Raw genomic sequence first — 21,048 nt, 5'->3', positions numbered from 1 at the left:
TAATGGAAAGATATTTTCGTTATTACTAAGTTATTTCTAAAACTTCCAAATGATTTTCCTCGATTTGCCGCTCTTCTAGTGACTGCCGCCCCCAAGCGATGCTCAATCTGCCTACCCCCATGGGACGTCACTGCCTATTTATATTTTATTTATTATGGTGCCAATTCAAATTTATTTATTTACATATTATAGCGAATTTTTAAGAAACAAAGAAATTGCATTAAAACTTACTTCAGTTGAGGCATGGTCTAAAAAGATCGTAGCTAGGCGATGCGCGGATTGTGCAAATGACGCGAGCCGAACGAAATATAATTTGTCATAAATTTCCAACATGCGTCCATTTAATGTTATGATTATTGTTATATTACTAATAATAATAGTATATTCATTGACATGTTTTCTTTTTTAAGTACATACGTACAGTTTTTTAGTCATCTTTACACGATTTAAGAATATTTTCATCCGACGCCATGACAAAACAAATCGACTTGCAGACACATCGACTGTCGGTCTCCGATTGGCGACTAGTGAGAAATTTCGTCGCACCTACTGTTGAAAAATATTTGCCGTTTCACTGAAGTACGCTCTTAAGGCATTTATTTACATATTATAGTGAATTTTTAATAAACAAATAATAATGGCATTTAAACCTAAGGCTTCCACTAACTCCACCAAAGTACCACTGAATGACGGCATTTGGCCAGCAGGTATCCACTCGCCGAACGACATACCAGTCCATTGCAATTTCGTAATATGCTTAGCGACCTCTATTACATCGAGTACTCTTGTCTGCTTCCGTATCCATTAGTTTGTTTTGTGATCTTTACGCGTTATGCCCAACATGCACCTTTCCATGCCACGTTGCACTACTCGTAATTGTTGGGTTACTGCTACATTAAGACTATACCTCAGCTGAGGCATGGTATAAAAAGATCGTGACTAGGCGATGCGCGGATTGTGCAAATGACGCGAGCCGAACGAAATATAATTTGACATAAAAATTCAACCTGCGTCCTTTTAATGTCATGTTTATTATTATATTCGTAATAATAATAGTATATTCACTGACACGTTTTCTTTTTCAAGTACATGCGGAACGTTTTTAGCCATCTTTACACGATTTAAGAATATATTCCTCCGACGCCATCACAAAACAAATTGACGTGCTCACATGTCGACTATCACTTTCCGACTGGCAAAGCGGCCGAAATTACGTCCCACATACTGTTGAAAATTATTTGCCGTTTCACTTATGTACGCTCTTAAGAGTTTACCTGTTTTATAGTGGATAGTTAGTAGATCACAGGCCACTTAAAGTTGGACATGACTGAAATATGGTAATATGACACAGTTAACCATCAAGCCCATGTCTTAATGCGACCCTGGTTAAATAGATTAAAGTATTAAGAACTTAAGTACGAAATAACCATTGTAAAGTGATTATATTCATTGTCATCTCTAGCGTGTTGGCATCTTTATTCTCCGCCTTGCAACTTACGTGACCCTGACTTCAAAACTAAAAAGGAATGACAAGGAAAATAAATTCTCAGACACGCTTTGATAGCAAATTTATGTTTCTAGAACAACCACATAAAATTTCAATTTGTAAACAATGTAATAGTCTTCGATTGATTCCCAACCTTTTTGGTCAGAGAGAACCTTAAACCATGTTCTAAAATTTCTGTAAACCCTTACATCTGTAATCGATTTGGAGTAGTGAGATCCCGGAAAAAAATGAATTTAATAATATATAGCATACAAAAAAACAAAACCATGTGTATCTTCAAGTCCGCAATAAGACGCCGCAATTTTGTTAAATCTAATATAATTGGCCTTTGTGGCGAACATGTCGGACGGCCCAATGGGCCCAAAAGCTGGTTGGACCGACTTGATCATCTCTTCCCTCTCGGAGTACATTCTCAGTCATTCACAGACGATATGGTTTGCATCCTGTAGTTCTCCGCCTCATGTTGGCCGGCTTACAAGTCCAAGCTCGTAGAGTTTAGCAGCGAATCCACTGTCAAAAACCGACTAGTGTAGTGGTCAGAAGTCAATTTGGCTATTTCTAATCGCCATTGTTTATTCGGAAAGAACAATTAATATGTGTGCCTGCCCTTGGTAGAAGCATCCCACTTTCGCTGCCAGGTCTTCGACGCTGTATCCAACGTCATAAGGCCGTATTGTCCGCTTCCTCAAAGATACTTTTTCCAGTATTAAGGTTTGGAGGCAGGGCTATGTGAAAGCCAGCAACAACGGCTTTCTCGCCTTTGAGGAGCATTGTGGATACACCGCGTAGCTGTATGTGCCTAGATGAAGGATTCCGGCCAGGACAGGGAGCGCGTCCATGAAAGTTGTGCGGTAGGCCTTTGTGATAGATGATGCTCAAACTCCATTGGCAGATTGCGTCTGGCCCGACGTCTGCTACGATTTCCAAAATCTAAAAATGTATTATCTATGGTTTTCCGGGATCGTGAACGATCGTGAGCAAATTGGAACCAATCCTATTTCCGTCTGCCACGATTCACGAAGATTCAAGCGAAGATTGCCGAGAATGTACGAAAATATCCGAAGCTACCGTCCGCTTGCGATGTTAGGTTTGACAGCTGAGTTTTGACGTAAAAATGTGAGGGAAAACTGTTCAGTGTAGCCACCAATCCAACGAAGAAATAGTTTTCGGACAAACTTTATTTTTAATAGTAACACTATGTTTATTTTAAACCAATCAAAGGCAAGAACTAACGCGATCGAATCGTTGCGTGAAATTGATTATAGTGTAAAGTCATATTGTATTGTGTATAAGATATTTCTAATTTTGACACTTTTGTGAATACGCGTACACCAATAATGCTAGCAGCCCTTGTCATAAACACTTATAATACAATTGCCTGATCACCCTCGCCGGCATGTGCTATTTTGATCTGGTCAAGACCCACCAAGCAGCGCTCGAAATGTAAAAGTTTACGAACCGGAGCGCTCGACAGTTTTCTAAAGATATTTACATACTGTACGACAAGATCTTCTTGGCTACGTGTTAAAACTGTGAACTAACAAGCTCCTCCCATTTTGATCCGCACTTCAATTATAGCGACCTCCGGTTAGCGACGAGTTGTCCACGTGTTAAAACTGTGAACTAACACGCTCTTCCTATTTAGTCGACGACAGCGACTTCCGGCTATTACCTAAATCTTTTTGTTGGACAGTTGTTTTCAAATTTTATGTGTATTTCACAAAAATAAGTGTATTAGATGTTCTATTACCTACTTCCATGATGATGACCATAGGGAGAATGCGCTACTTTATGCCTGCCAATGATCCAAGCGTGGCCTAGATAGCTCAGACAGTCAAATTATTTTTTCCACGAGACGGAACGGTAATTTTACCGATTTCACGAACAGGAACGGCGCTCCGGTGCACTCCGGTCATTTCGAGGCCTGCCGCCAAGGATTATAGAGCCACAAACGATGATGGTCTAACTAACTGTATTTATATAAAATTTAAATACGAGATTAAACTTTCCATGCAGATTAACCCATTACGAATAGTATGTAATTAAGTAGAAAATAATGACTCATGAAAGATATAAGCAATTACGTGAATCTCATTTTACTCAGTTTAATGCTTCGCTGTCGGTAATTATGCATTTAGTTTCCAATGAGAAATGGACACAGAAACGAAGATGGATTTTCTCCGCTAGACAGTTTCTAATAAAATTAAAATCAAAATATCACTTATAATAATTATTATTTATAATTATCGAGTGTCTACACTCTAGACGTCTAGACCAGTGGTCTTCAACCGGTGGTCCGCAGACCGGCGCCAGACCGCGAAAGCTTTCATTCGACTATAGTGACTATCTACACGATTCGGGTATTCCCACTAGATATTTTTGCCAATCAATATACTGAATTTTTTTTTTTTTAATCCCAAGCAATCTACTGATATTTGGGGGTTTTCTATTATACTTGTATGTATTTATATTAGTTTTTATTTCTGGCTGCTACTGATCCGCGAAATATTTCTCCTATATTCGCCGGGCCGCGGATGTTAAAAGGTTGAAGAACACTGAATAGACAATAATTAGCAGTCTCCAAAGTGGGATACGTATGCCAGTCAGATTGTGGATTGAAAAAAAATTACAAATATTAACTTCTTACGTTCGTTAATACAGACATAGCATTGGCAAGGGATGGAGGTAGGCTGTTCGACAATGTAAGTTTCGACATAGATAGTGCACATTAAACTTTGTCAGTCATATTTATCAGTCATCTTAATTCAATGAAAACAAATAAGTATGGCTGAAAAAGTGTGTACTATTTATGTCGGATGGCCCATAACATAACTAGTATGGTTTGATTTCGGCAGGGTTTAATTAAATTTTAAAAACTAACCTATATGTATTCTTAGTTCGATGAAAACAAATAAGAATGACTCTTGTCCGATCTTAATAAGATCATTTGGGCCTCCACAGAGTGGAGGTAACAGATTTTATTTTTACGAAAAATGGATTTCAGCCACTTGCTCAACCTATTAGGTCCATACTCTGACTCATACACAAATTGAAAAACAATATGTGTACTTGTGAGACCCAGGGATTCGAACCTGGGACCCACGACGGTATAGGCCGACGCTAAAGCCGCGCGGCCATCGTGGGTGTTAATAAAGATATTTTTCCGACCATGTCCGATCCTAATAGGATCATATGGGCCTCCACAGAGTAGAGGTTTGTATTAACAGATTTTGTTTTTTTTTTACGAGAAATGGATGTCAGTCACTTGCTGAACTTATTAGGTCCATACCCCACTCACACAAAAATTGAAAAACAATATGTGTACTTGCCAGACCCAGGATTCGAACCTGGAACCCTCGGCGCGATAGTCGATAGTAGACAAAAACGGTGACAAGTTCGTTTTATTATAATATAAATGGAGTTAGTTTTAGTTCCAGTTGAGTATGAGACTGATAGGTATTTACGCTTCTATCTGGTTTCGTCACGTCGAGTTTCTTGATTTTTAGTGTTCTAATAGGAACTTATAAACTAAATTCAAATTGTATGCATGATTGTGTAAATGGATAATAATTAAGTATATAAACAATTTGTGTAAAAATGGCTTCTAAAAAGTCAAGCACGCCAAACGCTCTATATAACATCCCAGATACTAGTAAGTATTTTGGAACAAGTTTCGATACTAGGTATTTTTTTTATACTGGTAGTAAGTATACTTAGTCTTCAAAATCGACCAGTTTTCCCACCGCTAGTGCTCACCGTCGCCTCCTGTAGGCTTTGCGCCTTGAAGTTTTAATAGCTTAAAAATGTGATAAATTGTGTGATCGATAAATCAACTGCCGTCAAATGCCGTTAGATAACATTTTTGCCTACAATGAACAGTACATGTTTTTTTCGATTTTCTCTCTCATTAATTTGACCTATGGTTCAACATTGGAAGGTGTCATACATAATCAACGTTTCTCAACTCATTAGGTACAAAATAATGAAATACGAATATATGAGTTACTAAGGATTGAACGGATACAACAACACCGGTGACCAAATAGAGCAGGGGGGCAAAGTGCGGCCCGCCGGGTATTTTTTTGCGGCCCGCCATCATTAATTGTACTTCTGATTACGAATAACATTTTTATAATTTTTAAAAATTATTGACAATAGATTAAAATTTGAAGAATATGTTGTTTTGTAAATGTTTTATCTCAGTACGTCTACCTTGCGTATCGTCTCACACTATGTAACCACTATTTTCTACGTTGAACATCGTGACACATTTAAATACTTTTAACTCCGCGTTGCAAGGAAAAAAAATATATGCCCATGATATGGTAAAAAGTTTGAATGGATTTCAATTAAAACTCAAGTTATTCCTTCGACAAATATCGAATAACAACGTGGACCACTTTCCAACTTTGAAGTTGCTGAATATACCAGAATATAAATTTGAAGAATGTGGTAAAATTATTAAAGCTCTGAATGATGATTTTTCACAAAGATTTGGTGACTTCCGAAAAATTGAGACAAGTTTAGCAATAGTACACGATCCATTTTCAATAGATATTGATAGTGTACCGACAGAGCTGCAACTTGAGATTATTGATCTGCAGTGTGACACTGATTTAAGAGAATTGCATCGTCGTGAAGAAATCTCCAAATTTTACAATGCCCTTAATTCAGACAAATTCGACCAACTTAAAGATTATGCAAGAAAAATGGATCAACCTATATATGTGAACAAACATTTTCGATCATGAACCTCAATAAAAATTCTTTACAATCAAATATCTCCGATGCCCATGTACAAGCAGTTTTGAGAATATCAACTACAAAATTAACACCTGAATTTAAAAAAATGTTAAAAAATGTACAACAGTTTCATTCTTCTCATTAATTTTTTTGTAATGTTTATTTTTCGTGATAATAAATAGTGTATATCTAAAAATGGTATTTTACTTGCGGCCCGCCGCTCATTATAAATTCTTGAATTTGGCCCTCCATCCAAAAAGTTTGCCCCCCCCCCCCCTGAAATAGAGTAAATCGACTTCCAAGATAAATATTACATTCAGTCAATAACATTAATAAGACAGTCCCCAGCCGATTTGAGACATTGAATCTCGATACATTCAGTAATATTAATTTTATCATGCTAATTTTTAATTGGTTTAACAATATTATTGGTTTAAATAAAACGCAAATTATACCGTATCTACCAAGGCCTGACCAAAACGAAGCATAAGTGCGAGTGAGAAAGTATTCGGCACCCTTATAATATCTGCGATACGCGCTAGAGTAAGATAAAAGGTTTACAGATGTGTGAGATGATTTGCTATGGTGTCGCCGCCGAATCTTAGTTTGTTGCTTAACTAAGCGTCGATAACGTCGTGTTAAACATAAAGTCAGTGGTAAATATTTTTAGTTAATTAAGTAGAAAATATGGTTCTGTGTGTTGTATTAAAATGTGGTAGTCGTACTGATAAGCAAGAAGATGGTATTACGTTTCATATGTAAGTTGATACATGTTTGTGATAATGTATTTGTATATAATTATACATTTTAATATCAAGTGACCTAGTGTTTCTTTAAAATAACTTAAATTATGGATATTTTTACCTAATGGTTGCAATAACATAAAAAATAGAAAATCATATTTTAATTCTGAGCGTCTAGTGCGAGCACTTTGGGCGAACACCAGCAAAATTTTCTATGGTCTCAAACATTTGTATACGAATGCGTTCGCTCGCACACAAACCAAACGCACGGCACGCAGCTTTATTTAGCAATGCAATAGGTGGCGTCTAGATGTATCTATAGTCTAAGGTATCTACTGATTCCACTTTTATTAAATTTAACTGGACCGGTTTCATCCGCCTCTTTTTTTCTTTCGACCATGTCTGATCCTTATAGGATCATATGGACCTCCACAAATAACACATAAAAATTCAAATTTTCTAGAATATCAGGATTGGGGACTATACCACGTGAGAGCAGGGAAAAATGCTTTAAGAGCAGAAGTGACATACGAGCTCCAAGAGAATGAAAGGCGAGCATGCCTTGAAGAAAGTTAGTCGGAAAATTCTCGTTTGAGAAGCTGTTTTAGTGCATGTGGCACTTAAAACATCTGGTTAAAATCTAACGAAAAATGAACATGTCAGTCCTTGATTGTTCAGTGGGCGGATAAAGGTAAACGGTCTGGCTAGATGCGGCATTGTTTTTTAATCCGACATGCACTAATTCCTGTCGTTTTTATCGTACAATGTAAGTCCGTGTACGTCTCATGATATAATTGGCTGTACTAGCAGAAAGAAAGATGAATAACCATTGGATACGTATGTCAGTATGACCGCGCAATCGACAACGGTCGGACATAAGCGAACACTCCTCTACCAGCACCGCACCTCACCATTCCACCGCTACGTACTCGTGATGAATTATTGCAAGTGAATTATTTTAGTTTCTTCTTATACCAAACTTCGAAATATTTAAGTACCTATATATCTGAAATCCTATTTGTAGAATGGAAATATTCAAAAATATTAGTAATTCGAAATGGCAGACAAACACCTCAATTTTATTATTAGTATATATAGATTTAGTACCTATTCGTAATTTCATAATATGACTGCATGACCCCCACAAACGGGGGGCTGACAGGGCTCTAGCCTGGGAGCCTGGGCTCAGGAGGTGCCCGGCGAAACGAGTCGACCAGATAAGTGAGATAAACACAAATTTACTTCAATAGTAAAAAAAAGTCGCCTGCGGCGCTATTTTCCATCAATAATATTTTTATTTAAAATCATATGATTATAAGATACAATTTTTAATTGTGTATCAATACTCGACAACATTATAATTCCAATGGATGTATTAAAATATACAAGAAAATGCCGCGTGCATCATTATTTGTAAAACGCTACTGTTGAGCGTCATACTGTCTTTATCCTTAGCGATAAGTAGGGTGTCCCGCCAAAGATCGTAGTCTGGGAGCCCGCTTCGGCGCTTCAGGATGTGGGGGCCATGTATGGCTGTATCAGTGGATCATTTTTAATCAGTACTCGAAATCGACCGGAGCGTACCGGAACGCAGCTCCAGTTCGAGAAATCGATTATTAAAAAGTAATTAAATTAAATTATAAATTAAATTAAACTATATTTTAAACTTGTCATACCCATGGTAAAAAATAATATTTAAGACATGTCTTAAACCCCGTTTTTGCATGCCACAAGTTTAAAGACTTGTTCCATGTGACCGTCCGAGCCAGGTAGGTATATAACGTCGGTGTTTTGTAAAAAGGGCGAATCAACCATTTTGGCGAAATCGAGATTTTAATGAAAATACAATATGTACCCCACTAGCTTCGTTGTGTAAAAACGGCGAATTTTAATCTCCACAGGAAAGTACTTAAAAACGATAATCGACTAAAATTAAATTAATTAAAATTACGAAATAAAAAGCAAATGTGACATATTAGGCCTTTTAAAATATTATATAATAATACCTATTATAATGACAGTATTCTTTCTAAGCTTTATTATAAACTTGTTAGATATTTATAATCATCTACAGGTAAAAAACAAATAAATGTCAAAAGTTAAAAATCCTCCTCCTGTAAAGTAGCATTTTGGTTAATTCGCCCTTTTTACAAAACACCGACGATAAAGAAATAATCTAAACCACTTGTTTGTACAAAATATACATAACTAGAATAAAAAAATGTGTTTTTTTATGATTCTACCGAGGCTTTGACTGCGACTCGCTGTCATATCGTCTCTTCTCATCTAGAAGAGCATCCGCCGATCAGGCCCTAACTCCAATTCTCTTAAATAACTTTACAATTCTGCTAAGCTCTTCCGTCCTACCCACCGCCAGGGCACCTTTCAATTCGTCGACATTCTCAAAGATATCCGCAATTTGCAGCTGTACTCTGTGTCGTTCATATTTAGGGCATTGTACTGCTCTATGTACAATGTCTTACAAAACATCACATTCATTGCAGAGCTGCGAATCGCTTCTTCCCATGAGAACATCAAATCTTTTACCCATTGTGTGCCCTGTTCTTAGTCTCAGTATCAGTTTATTTCTCTTCAAAGGAGACTCTACAAACTAGGGCACCGAATGTGGGGATGGTAGAATGGACTTACACCATTTCCCCTTTTCTAGGGATGCCCTGTGGTGAAAATCTATCCACATGCTTTGGCAGACTTTCTTTATGGCCTCATTCCAGTCTAGGAATTCTTACCCAAAAAATATGTTACTAAATATTTTACAACGTTTTTATTAGCTCGTATTCTTGTTTGTCCAGTTTAAATCTTGCAATAGATTTTTAACTAACTTCCCGACTAGCTAGACATTTGAAACTTTTAGAATATGTCAGAACACGATGCCAATGCATTCTTTTAATACTGTTAGCCATCTTTAAGTGGAATTGAATTCATTTTCAGTTAATTCTGTTTTGTGTGAAAAGTTATTTCGACACCATTATTGGTTGCTAGGGTCTGGGGTCCTAGCAACTAAATTATTAATATATACGTGCATTACTATGGAAATCAATATGACATTTCAGTATTATTTCTTATCAAGTACAATTTGCAGAATTGAATTCATTTTCAGTTAATTCTGTTTTGTATGGAAAGTTATTTCAGAAAAATCCGTAAAAGGTAAAAGACTATTATTGGTTGCTAAGCGGGTTGTCCTAGCAACTAAATTATTAATATATACGTGCGTTACTATGGAAATCAAAATGAAATGTCAAAATGATATTTCAGTATTCTATATTTGTTTGTTTGTTATTTACTTCATAGTAAGTACAAATTTGAGCATATTGAGCATAATAATTCAACAGAAAATTTAAAAACGTTGTATATAAAAAGTTCTTTTTATCTTGTAATTATTTTGAATATTATTATCAAGCGCTCCGGTTCGTATAATTTTCCACTTTGAGCGCTGTTTTTAATACCTGTAAATATTTATAAAAAAAAAAAAAGCCAAACATGGATGACATCTTGACCATTTGAGAAACATTCGATTATGGAGTTAATAGTAATTGAAAATTGATGATATCACTGATCAAATGGGATGGATAATGTCGGCCATAGGATGAGTTCATCACATGGTTTCGAAAGTTATAACACGGTTAAACATTTTTTTTACTTACCCACTTTTCAAATCGCGAATATGTTTTAAACTTAAATCAATATGACGTTTAAAGTGTTCTCAGGTCATGCATTCAGTGACTTGAAACGTGTGACGATGTGTGAGTCGTAGATGTGAGGGTCGATGGTGTTATAGCTGATGAAAGACGAACTTGGAAACTTTTTTTCCGATTTCTCAAAATTATAGTATTTTGGGCGTACTATACCTGTTTTATATCGTACATAGTACGCAGACGAAAAATATAGTACAAGTACTATAATTATAGTACGGTTGGCAACACTGTCCGCCACTAACAATAATTATAGTGAATTTGATATTTACTTTAGCTAGTTTCTACATTCTGCTTTGGACGTCTTGCTTAAGACTATAAAAGTATATTCATATAAATGACTAATACATTGATTGACTTGCAAAAATAATTAATTACCCTACTTTTTACAACGCTAATAAAGCCATATTCATTCAATCATACTATTAAATGTTCAATGAATGGATTTCTGCAATACAATCGATTGATTGATTAATTAATATCATTGCATATAAAGTAGATACAAGTGATACGACAGATGCTCTCAGTGAGTAGATTATGATAGATAACTAAACAAAAAATATTTTATTAACTTAGCCTATCATTAACTCTCTGTACTCAACCAATTTACTGCAAAAAAAAATTTTTCATTTTTTAGAAACACTTAGGTAGGTAACTTAGTTACCTAGTAACCTAACTTAGTTTTTTTAATTAAATATAAAATAATCAATAGCATTAATCTCAGAGACTTGGCTGAGGTCTGAATTAGACTATCTGAAATTCAATGATTACACAATGTATCGAAAAGACAGAGGGGATGGATACGGAGGAGTAGCGATTCTGGTGCATAAAACACTGGCGTCGAAAGAAGAAAGAAAGAAAGACGGAAGAGCTAGGCAAAATTGTACAGCTATTTAACAGGATAGGAGTGAGGACCTGATCGACGGATCCCCTCCTAGAAGAGAAGAGGCGATAATATGACAGCGAGTCGCAGTCAAAGCCTCGGTAAAATCACAAAAAAAAATATATAAAACAATTAATTATTAAAATATTACTTTGTGCACACGATGTTGGTAGATACTAATAACAATAAGAAACGGCTGTTTGAAACGAAAGCACGTTTTATAAGGGTTTTATTTTATAGCACCCTGCACAGCTAACTTTAGCACGTTTCCACTATTTTCATTGGTCCAAATTAATACGTAAGGCATTCGAGTCTGGGACGATTCGGCGCCGGGACAACTGGGCGCCACGCAATCGAATGAAATTAAAAAATAAGTAGACATTCGTGAATTATAAGTACTTTCAAAATACATATTTAATATTATTAATATGTATTTAAATTATTATTATAATATTATTTACTTAATACTTGGTGAGAATTTAAATATGCATACGTAAATAATGATTTAATTGTGCATATTATGTTTAAGTTCCGACGAGAAGAGATTTCTTTTATTTTTATATAAAACCTCCAGCATGAAAATTTTCAATCCGCAATACAAAAAACATTATGTTAATTACAAAATTAGTTAAAACTATTAAGTAGTAAATATAAACTGATAAAAATATCTTAAATTATACATGGTTTAATGGCATAATTTCAGATATTTTATAGATAAGCGAATATTTTCAAACTATCATCTACTATGGTTTGGATTAGGCTGGGTTTAATTAAATTTTAAAAACTAACAAACACTATCTACACTTTGTAGCTTAGTGCAATGAAAACCAGTAACGTCCCATGTGGGTAGGCAAGTTCAAAAGGTAGAAGGGTGGCAAACCGAGGAGAATCATTTGGTATACTTAAATAGAAATAACTGACATCATTTTGTTTGCACGTTGTACAATAATAGCATAGTAAAAATGATGTGAAAACAATAAATCTGTGTATTGCTTAAGGCTGTACTTCAGCTGGGGCACGGTCTAGAACGATCGTGACAACGCGACGCGAAGATTGTGCAAACGACGCGTGCAGAACAAAACATGATTTGTGATAAAAATTCAACATGCGTCCATTTAATGTTATGTTTAATGTTCTATTAGTAATAATAAGAATATATTCATTGAAATGTTTTCTTTTTCAAGTGAATGGGTAACGTTTTTTAGTCATCTATACACAATTTAAGAATTAATTCCCCCGATGCCATCACGAAACAAATTGACGTGTTCACAGCTCGACTTTCGCTCTCCGATTGGCAGCTAGTCTGAAATTTCGTCGCACCTATAGTTGAAAATTATTTGCCGTTTCACTGAAGTATGCTCTTAATGGTACAAACCAGGGGCGGCTCTACCTTGAGGGTTCGTAGGGACCATCCCCACATCGTTATGTCAAAAATACACGTACGATATTTTATCACTGTCATAATATACATAGGTACTTAATTACATGATTAAATTAACTATTTAATTCATTTTATCATACTGGGGAGCGAATCAAATGACCCCATGGTATTAATTAAGTTAATATTTTTAAGCACGCTTTTTAGATGTGATTAATAGACGACTCAGATAATCATTTTATTTATTCCGAAAAATTACTCATTTCCTCATTATATTATATCATATTATTATAAGTATCTTGGTATATAATGTATAATGTGAGAAAGTAGGTAGGTATGTATATTTAATAATAAGTGGCTAAACCCCACCACCTAGAAAGTCGTCGAGCCGCCACTGGTACAAACCAAATGTGTGAGAATATCAACGAAATGGATAGAACTTCAGACCCTCATGATTTGGGTAAGTTTGATAATTACCTTAATTCCTATATTTATTCACTTTTTATATCTAAATTTAATTTTGAATGTTTTAGTGGTACCTACTTATATAATATTTTGTTATTACTGTATCTTATGTATCTATCTATACAACACATTTATTAGGTATTGAAGTCATGAAAGGATGATAAAATACTGTAAAATAATGGGGCGGCATTTTATCAGGGAAGTCACTTTGTTCTTTGTTGAAAAAGTCAATAAAATTAGTTGTAATAAGTACATGAGATATCAAATATTGATAAAAAACAAAATCTTCTCTTACCTTCATATTGGCAGTGCGCAGATGTTCATTCACCCAGTTCCTGAAGGTGTTCGCCTGGATCTCAACCCAGAGATCCTCCTTCCCCTTGATCTGCATGCCTTTGGCGGCAGTTCCCTCGGGACTCCTGGCCACGAGACCAGCCTGCGTGATCCTCCCAGCGGTTCCCTCGTTGGTGTGCGCCTTTAACCCTTGATGGGTCATTCTTCCCGTGGGGGAGTCCGCCATTCTGTGTCGGCTGCACTAACCCACACTTATTTTGATGACAGTTTCACAGTTTTAAATTCACTGGCTATGCTTTCACACAGCCATTCACTAGCGAAGCTGGTCTGTTCATTGTCGTTATTTTTCGATTATTACTTATTAAAAACTGAAATAAAAGTAATTGTAAAATGAAAACGTCGTCGAATATTTAATTCTTTACAAACTAAGCCAAAAAAGCTAATCCGAAAATATGTTGTACAAAGTTTTAAGCACCAACATTTACCGTGGGGGTGGGCAAATTGCGCGTCGCTTGGGGCGGCAGTTGCCCAAAGGGCGGCAAATCGAGAAGAACCATTAGGTATATATAGATAGCTACCTAAACTTAGTACCTAATAACGGAAATATCTTTCCGTTAAAAAATTCAGCTCATTGGTTGGAAACAAAATATATTAATTAGGTACCTACTATAAAAGTTTTAACAGGACTTTATTTTCTGTCGGGTTCGCGATGTCTAGTTTACTTCCGTTGTCCTTGGACGTCGCGTTCTTGGTTAATTAATTAATTTAAATTTTATCAAATATGTTTGCCAGTCACTCGTTTTGGAAGTTGTCAGGTGTATTTTCAAATGTAGTTAAGTATCTGAAACCGTAGACTCGCAATATTGTCTATTGAAGCAGAGATGGCATTTCAATTAGATTCAGTGGTATACTTATATCATGTTAGTAATTAATCCATACAAAACATTTCTTAGATATTTGAGTCATGAAAGGATGATAAAAAGTACTGTATTAAAAAAAATGTGGCGGCATTTTGGAACTACCTATAGGCGGCATTTTGTCTAGGGACGTCACTGTTTACAGTGACAACGTACCTACCTAGTAAAAACCACAATATATAAATTATCTTACCTATCAAATAATTAATGAATGTGACAGTGACTATAGGGACATAATAATCAAAGAACAGATTAATAAATAGAATTCAAATAGGCTATACCAGGGATGCGTATACACGAGGTCATCGAAAGCCAACAGTCTGGATTTCCATATATAAATACATAGCCACACCATTGTCTCGTTCTCACGTAGTATTAAATACACAAATTCAAAGTTAATGAACTTAAAGGAAAATTATTAATTAATTTAAGTGAAAACTCGCAAAAATAAGTATAATGGGGAAAGAAAATACCTATATTTGTATCAATAAATATTGGGAGCCGCACTTAACCTAACGAAGAGCCGCATATGCCCACGTCTGGACTATACTATACCCCAATACACTAGATTTTGAAACAGGGTTTTAAATGTGTGAGTGTCCTACGAAAAAGAAACAAACATTATAGACGTGCAATAGTATGTGTTGCAACCTTCAAATACACCAATATTGTATCATTAATTACAAGTAAATAGTTTTTAAAAATAAAAATTAATTCTATCTAATGATGTTTGATGTGTATAAATAATGTTTAGGAAAATACACAATTTTAACTCATCGCTCAATTTTATGTCGTCAGTGTATTGCTATTGAAATTGTGCGGTTGTCATTTATTAGTGGGTACCTATTCATTAGTAGTGTTGTATTATCTTCTTATTTCCCGTAAGTATACCTGACAAGTATGCTCTTTTCTATGATCTCCACAGCCTACAACTTTCCAAAAGTTACCCTTAGCCATCGCCGTTATAGTATAGCATATATTCATGGAAATACACTCGCAAAACATCATACAAAATAATCTAATTGTTTGATGTGTTTTAGGTGTATATTATATTATATTAGGTTAAAATATCGTGGAAATACAAAATAAGAAACGCAGCAATATTACAGAAAGTGGAAAAGTCATTAATTGTATTAAAATCAACGAATAAAGAATCAATAAAAGAAAAAAACTTTTTAAATAATTGAACCAATGATATCTCTTGTTCGCACTGACCTCGAATTAATGGATATTAAGGAATAATTGTACAGCTTTATACCATATTTTCGTCATGGGATCTGCACATAATTTTTTTTATGCACGAATCTAAAAATTGATTTTGCTTCTCCTAAAAATCAATTACGTCTAAAAATATAATCATTGGCAATTAAAAACAATTTGCATATGGTGTTGCCATTCTGAAGTTTGTATCCGTTATTTCTGTTTCAACAATTAAAAAAAAACAAATCAAGATCATTCGCGCTAATGAGGTTCCGCGAAAGATCGAGGTGGAAAGAATTTTTGAAAATAATTAATAGTAAAACGTACTTGACGTCGAATTTTCTCGATTTTAATTATCACGTATGTATGCATTCTATTGTTGTTTGCGACTCGAAAGAAACAAATATTATTTAAATTATTCACACTTTTTTACGGGTGGCAACACCGGGTAAACGCTTCGCTGATTGTGACCCTCGCGCGGTCCAGAATCACATCTAGGCTTTGGCAATACGGCCCCACGTTGGGCGCCAGGCAAAAACAATAACAATAAAGCAATATTTTCATAGTGAAGGGAGTTTACCAAAGACAATCTTCATAGCTTAGAAATAGCCGTAAATTAAACGGAAAATAGCGAAAGACTTTTAACAAAGTAGAGATAAGTCGCTATCGAAGAGATTGCCAAATTAATCACAGAATAGTATATTTAGAATAATCAAAATTTCGGCTAAAAATTAGTATACAGCATGAAAATGGTTAGGTTCAATTCCCAGTTGAATCAAATATTATAATAGGTTTAGAAGAATGGTTTATGCACTGTAAACGTGGATAAATGTTCAATGCACTGGAAACTTTAGAGTCAAGTGACGAATAATTTGCGGCCCGCGGACCACATGTGGCCCAGTAAGATTATTGTTACAATATGCCGAAGAATGAATTAGATTTAATTGTTTTGGAAAAATAATCAGTTTTCTTAATTACTTACTTAATTACTAAAAATGCAGCCTCGTAAAATCAATACTACATACTTATTTTTTACAATGTCCGATCTTTATAATATCATATGGGTTTTGTATTAACAGAGTTTTGTTGACTTTATACAAATATATTAATTACCTAGCACCTTTTTACTCTGAAAAACGTTAGCCGAGTAAAAAATGTGTTCGAAATAGTCATGTATGTATGTAATAATTAATAAAAACAATATTTCGGGGCTTGTTGGCACTATTTTCACAAAAAATAATGGTTATTGTCTGTTTAGTGAAAGCCAGCGGCAAACAAATTTTGAAATACACAGGATTTTTTGTTAGGTTAGGTTAAAATTCTTTTTATTGTTGTTTTTATTTAATAAAACGCAATTTTTTTGTAGTACTTATTCCACTACAAAAATTTCCAATATTTATATATTATCCAAAATTCCAATATTTATCAAACAAAATCCAAAGCGACAGAAATAATATAACAATAGGTACATAAATAATTATCCGTCCAATAATACCTTCCCAATAACAGATTAATTTAAAATTAATTAGGTTGGACATTGATATTTCATACTACATCAGGGGCATTGAACAAATTATTTTAAATATTATCAAACCACAAAATATGAAACAATCAACACTTACAATAACATTAATATCAACAAATAATTATGATTAGTCAAATTTTACAATAAATATTTTTATAAAAAATAATAAAATAAACAATATTATCAATTGAAGTGAGATCGAATACAAAAACAAATACAACCAAACCGGTCCTAATCTATTGATTAAAAGTGGAATAAGTAAGTACTACAAAAAAATGCGTTTTATTAAATAAAAACAACAATACAATGCAGTTCCACCATGAATTGACAGACAGTTAACAAAATAAAAGAAATTAAAATTCTTCAAATCTTGCCGAAATTGGCTTTGAAAATTGTTGCTGTCCCCGCCTGGCTTCCAGTAAACAGACTTGTACCTAAATAATTTACAAAATTAACTATTTGGGTAAATCTAAAATTGTTTTATTACAATGTAGAAGATTACTACAAACAAATCAGCAGTGTAAGACTATTTCTAGGTATTTAATTTAAACGACAGTTAATTAGTATTTTTCAGCTCCATTGGAGATGTTCTTCAACGAATTTGACTGTATATGTGATGCACCGTTATCGCCCCCCTGGATTCGGCTCTGCATTAATCTAGCGGCCACCTGCCCAATTAAACAACTCACATAATATATACCGTACTCCGCCCGCAATTAAGATTTTCATTGTTTCTAGTCATTTCTGCGTCAAATCATGTAGATTGTGGCAAATGAATGAAATATAATAAATGTATACCAGATATCTAGGCGCTCACTTCTTGCCTGACCGACAAGATTATGAGATTAAAATCTTAGTAAAAAAAAAAACATGCGAAAATGTGATTTGCAAATGTTTTCGGCATTTATAATACCTAAGATGCAGCTTCCCAAATGGTGTGCCGGGAGAGATTGCATAATATATTGAAACCTACTTCAAATTGTACCGATCGAATGGAACTTGCCGGTCTATTCTTAACGGTTATCACTTTAACACGTTTCCGTTATTTTCATTCTTACAAATTAGCACGGAAGGTATTCTTTACATTAAACGGTTAGCGGCGACTATCTCTAATAATTAGAGATTACGAATTATTCGTAATACGGCAAAAATTTAGGTTGATAGACATGTCGGTCAAATTCGGATATTTTCGTATTGCCGAACCCAAGCGGATAAGACCGAACACAAGCGGATAAAGCCGAATAAGCACCACAAGAACACGAGAATTTTGTATTGACACGTCAGACATATCAACATAACCTACGTCATGTCATTGCGATTGCAGGAAAATAGTCGGATCTTGCCTCTCAATTCTCTAAATGTAAAATTGACATACTATGTCTCGTTCTCAAAGTTATCACGCCCAAACGAGGGGCTGTTAAAAGATATCACCTTTTGACAGTTCAGACGGTTAACTTTTTTACATAACTAACCACCAGAATAAGTAAAGTGATAAATGTATCACAATTAGCTCTTTTTTGATGGTAAATGATATGTTAGAATATGCCTGTTGGACTCATAGACCAACTTCTATATCAATTCTTCTACGTCACAACGGTGCGTGCGTGCGCTGCAATATGTATACTGAGCGGAACATGGATCTGCATCCATTAGATTCCAGCTAACGAGGTTTAGCAATTAAACCATCCGTGCCATACCTAATTACGACGAAATTAACAAACAACTATGCGACTGAAGTGTTAACAGATTGCGTTAGTAATACATTTTTAAGCCTTGCGACATCCAGTTAATATAATCAAATGACATAATTAACCACAATATACGTTGATTTATTAAACAATAATTTAATTCAACGAAATTCACAAGATTTAAGAATGTAGCATTCTTTATTCATCTTCATATTTTGGTTCCGTCATCTATCGAAGGTTATGCTCTTCTTCTTCGACCATGTCCGAATCTAATAAGATTATATGGGCCTCCACAGAGTGGATGTTTGTATTAACATATTTTAATTTTTACGAGAAATGGATGTCAGCCACTTGCTCAACCTATTAGGTCAATACTCTGACTCATACACAAATTTAAAAACAATATGTGTGGGTACTTGCCAGACCCAGGATTCGAACTTGAGACCCACGACGCGTCGCGACGTTAGGTTAGCATTATTAAATTTTATATATCTAGTATTCGTTGAATAAAAAAATAGAACAATATTTGAAAGTGCAAGTAACTTCAAAACTAAAATTTGGAGAAACGTCAGTTGGATAGTATCTATCTACACCGGTAACTTGATTGGTAAAGTTTCTCGTCCGGATTACGAAGGATGTCGTTTCAATTTCTATTCAGTTCGAAAACAAATTTGTAACTTTTTCTAATATGTATGTACATTTCTGAGATTGTTCCAAATTATCTAAGTAAGTCAATCGGTTTTTAGATAAACGGATAATTTGATTTCATAACGGAATACTAAAAATGTCTCTACGCAAGAGCTTGTCCCCTCGACAGCCTGCCGGTCCTTTTATAGAGGTCAGGTAATCCGCCTTTGGCAGTATGACGTCACGCGTCGTGGATTGTGACGTCACCGGCCGTGGGCGCGCCAATAACAATGATGATGATGAATAAGTAATAAGAATTCGTAAATAACCTGAAGATAGGGACGTCAAAACACATCATACTTTGGTATCGAATCGATACTTTTACCATAGTTGGTATATTAATTTATCTGTTGATTGACGATGACAATACATTAAAATATTCAGGTCTCGAAATGGATCGGAGCGCACCGGAACACCGTTTCTGTTCGTGAAATGGGTAAAAGTATCGCTCCGTTTCGTGGAAAAAAAATTGACTGAGTTAGATAGGCCATGATATGATAGAAAATCTAACACACTTATTTTTATGAAATACACATAAGTATAATTTGATAACCATATAAATATCAGAAAACTGTCGAGCGCTCCGGTTAGTAAACTTTTCCATTTCGAGCGCTGAAAATATTTGAAAAATGTTAGCCTTTATTTTCAGTGATATTGAAAGTATTTTGTTTTAATATTATTAACGTATTGTTCGCCAATAAATAATATAATAATTATGTAACTAATAGATCGATCAATACCTAAATACCTACTATGTTTTGATGTTAATTATTTGACGCTTGTTTTGAGTCGATGTGTTAAAACAGCGCCAACTTAAGATACAAAGCCTGAACATATCTTTTTGCACAAGCATATTTTTCTCAAACGAGTGGTCTCACTATTCAGCTGTCAAAATTAAATCCCAAATTGCCTGACATATTGATTTGCAAAACCATTGAATTCGAATTGAATTATAAAAAATTCGCATATAAAATTTGTCACCTATCAGTGTTATTAATAAATAGGTATACATTCCTGTTATTCATCAGCTGTCAAAGTGGGCCTATTCCTTCATACAAAAACCGGTGGTAATACCGATTTTCAAAAAGTGTCATATATTATGTAGCATTGAGCTATTACCAGTGGTCGGCAAACTCATTAGTCAAAAGAGCCAAATATCAACAGAACAACGATTGAGATTTCTTTTGAGAGCCAAATTTCTTAAACTTACTATATATATGTAGGTACACTGTTGACGTGATATCATTCTTAATAATGATCTAATTTATTGATAAAAATTAAATTGTAAGTAAGGTATCGATAAAATTA

At 34.7% G+C, this 21,048-nt stretch overlaps 1 protein-coding gene across 5 annotated transcripts in view; it reads right to left on the bottom strand.

The window, feature by feature from the left end:
- jbug (filamin-type immunoglobulin domains fbug) overlaps positions 1 to 21,048 on the bottom strand; it is a 241,573-nt gene that overhangs the window by 182,321 nt on the left and 38,204 nt on the right. For all 5 annotated transcript variants that reach the window (XM_085950990.1, XM_085950988.1, XM_085950991.1 and 2 more), the window contains exon 2: positions 13,725 to 14,091. In XM_085950990.1, coding sequence (XP_085807116.1) covers positions 13,725 to 13,949 — 225 coding nt within the window. In that variant the 5' untranslated portion in view covers positions 13,950 to 14,091. The remainder of the gene's footprint in view (positions 1 to 13,724; positions 14,092 to 21,048) is intronic.

Source organism: Rhyacophila brunnea, unplaced genomic scaffold (assembly GCF_057557595.1).
Source record: "Rhyacophila brunnea isolate RB1 unplaced genomic scaffold, BYU_Rbru_1.0 scaffold_24, whole genome shotgun sequence".
Taxonomy (NCBI): Eukaryota; Metazoa; Arthropoda; class Insecta; order Trichoptera; family Rhyacophilidae; genus Rhyacophila; species Rhyacophila brunnea.
This window is presented reverse-complemented; position numbering and strand designations above follow the sequence as displayed.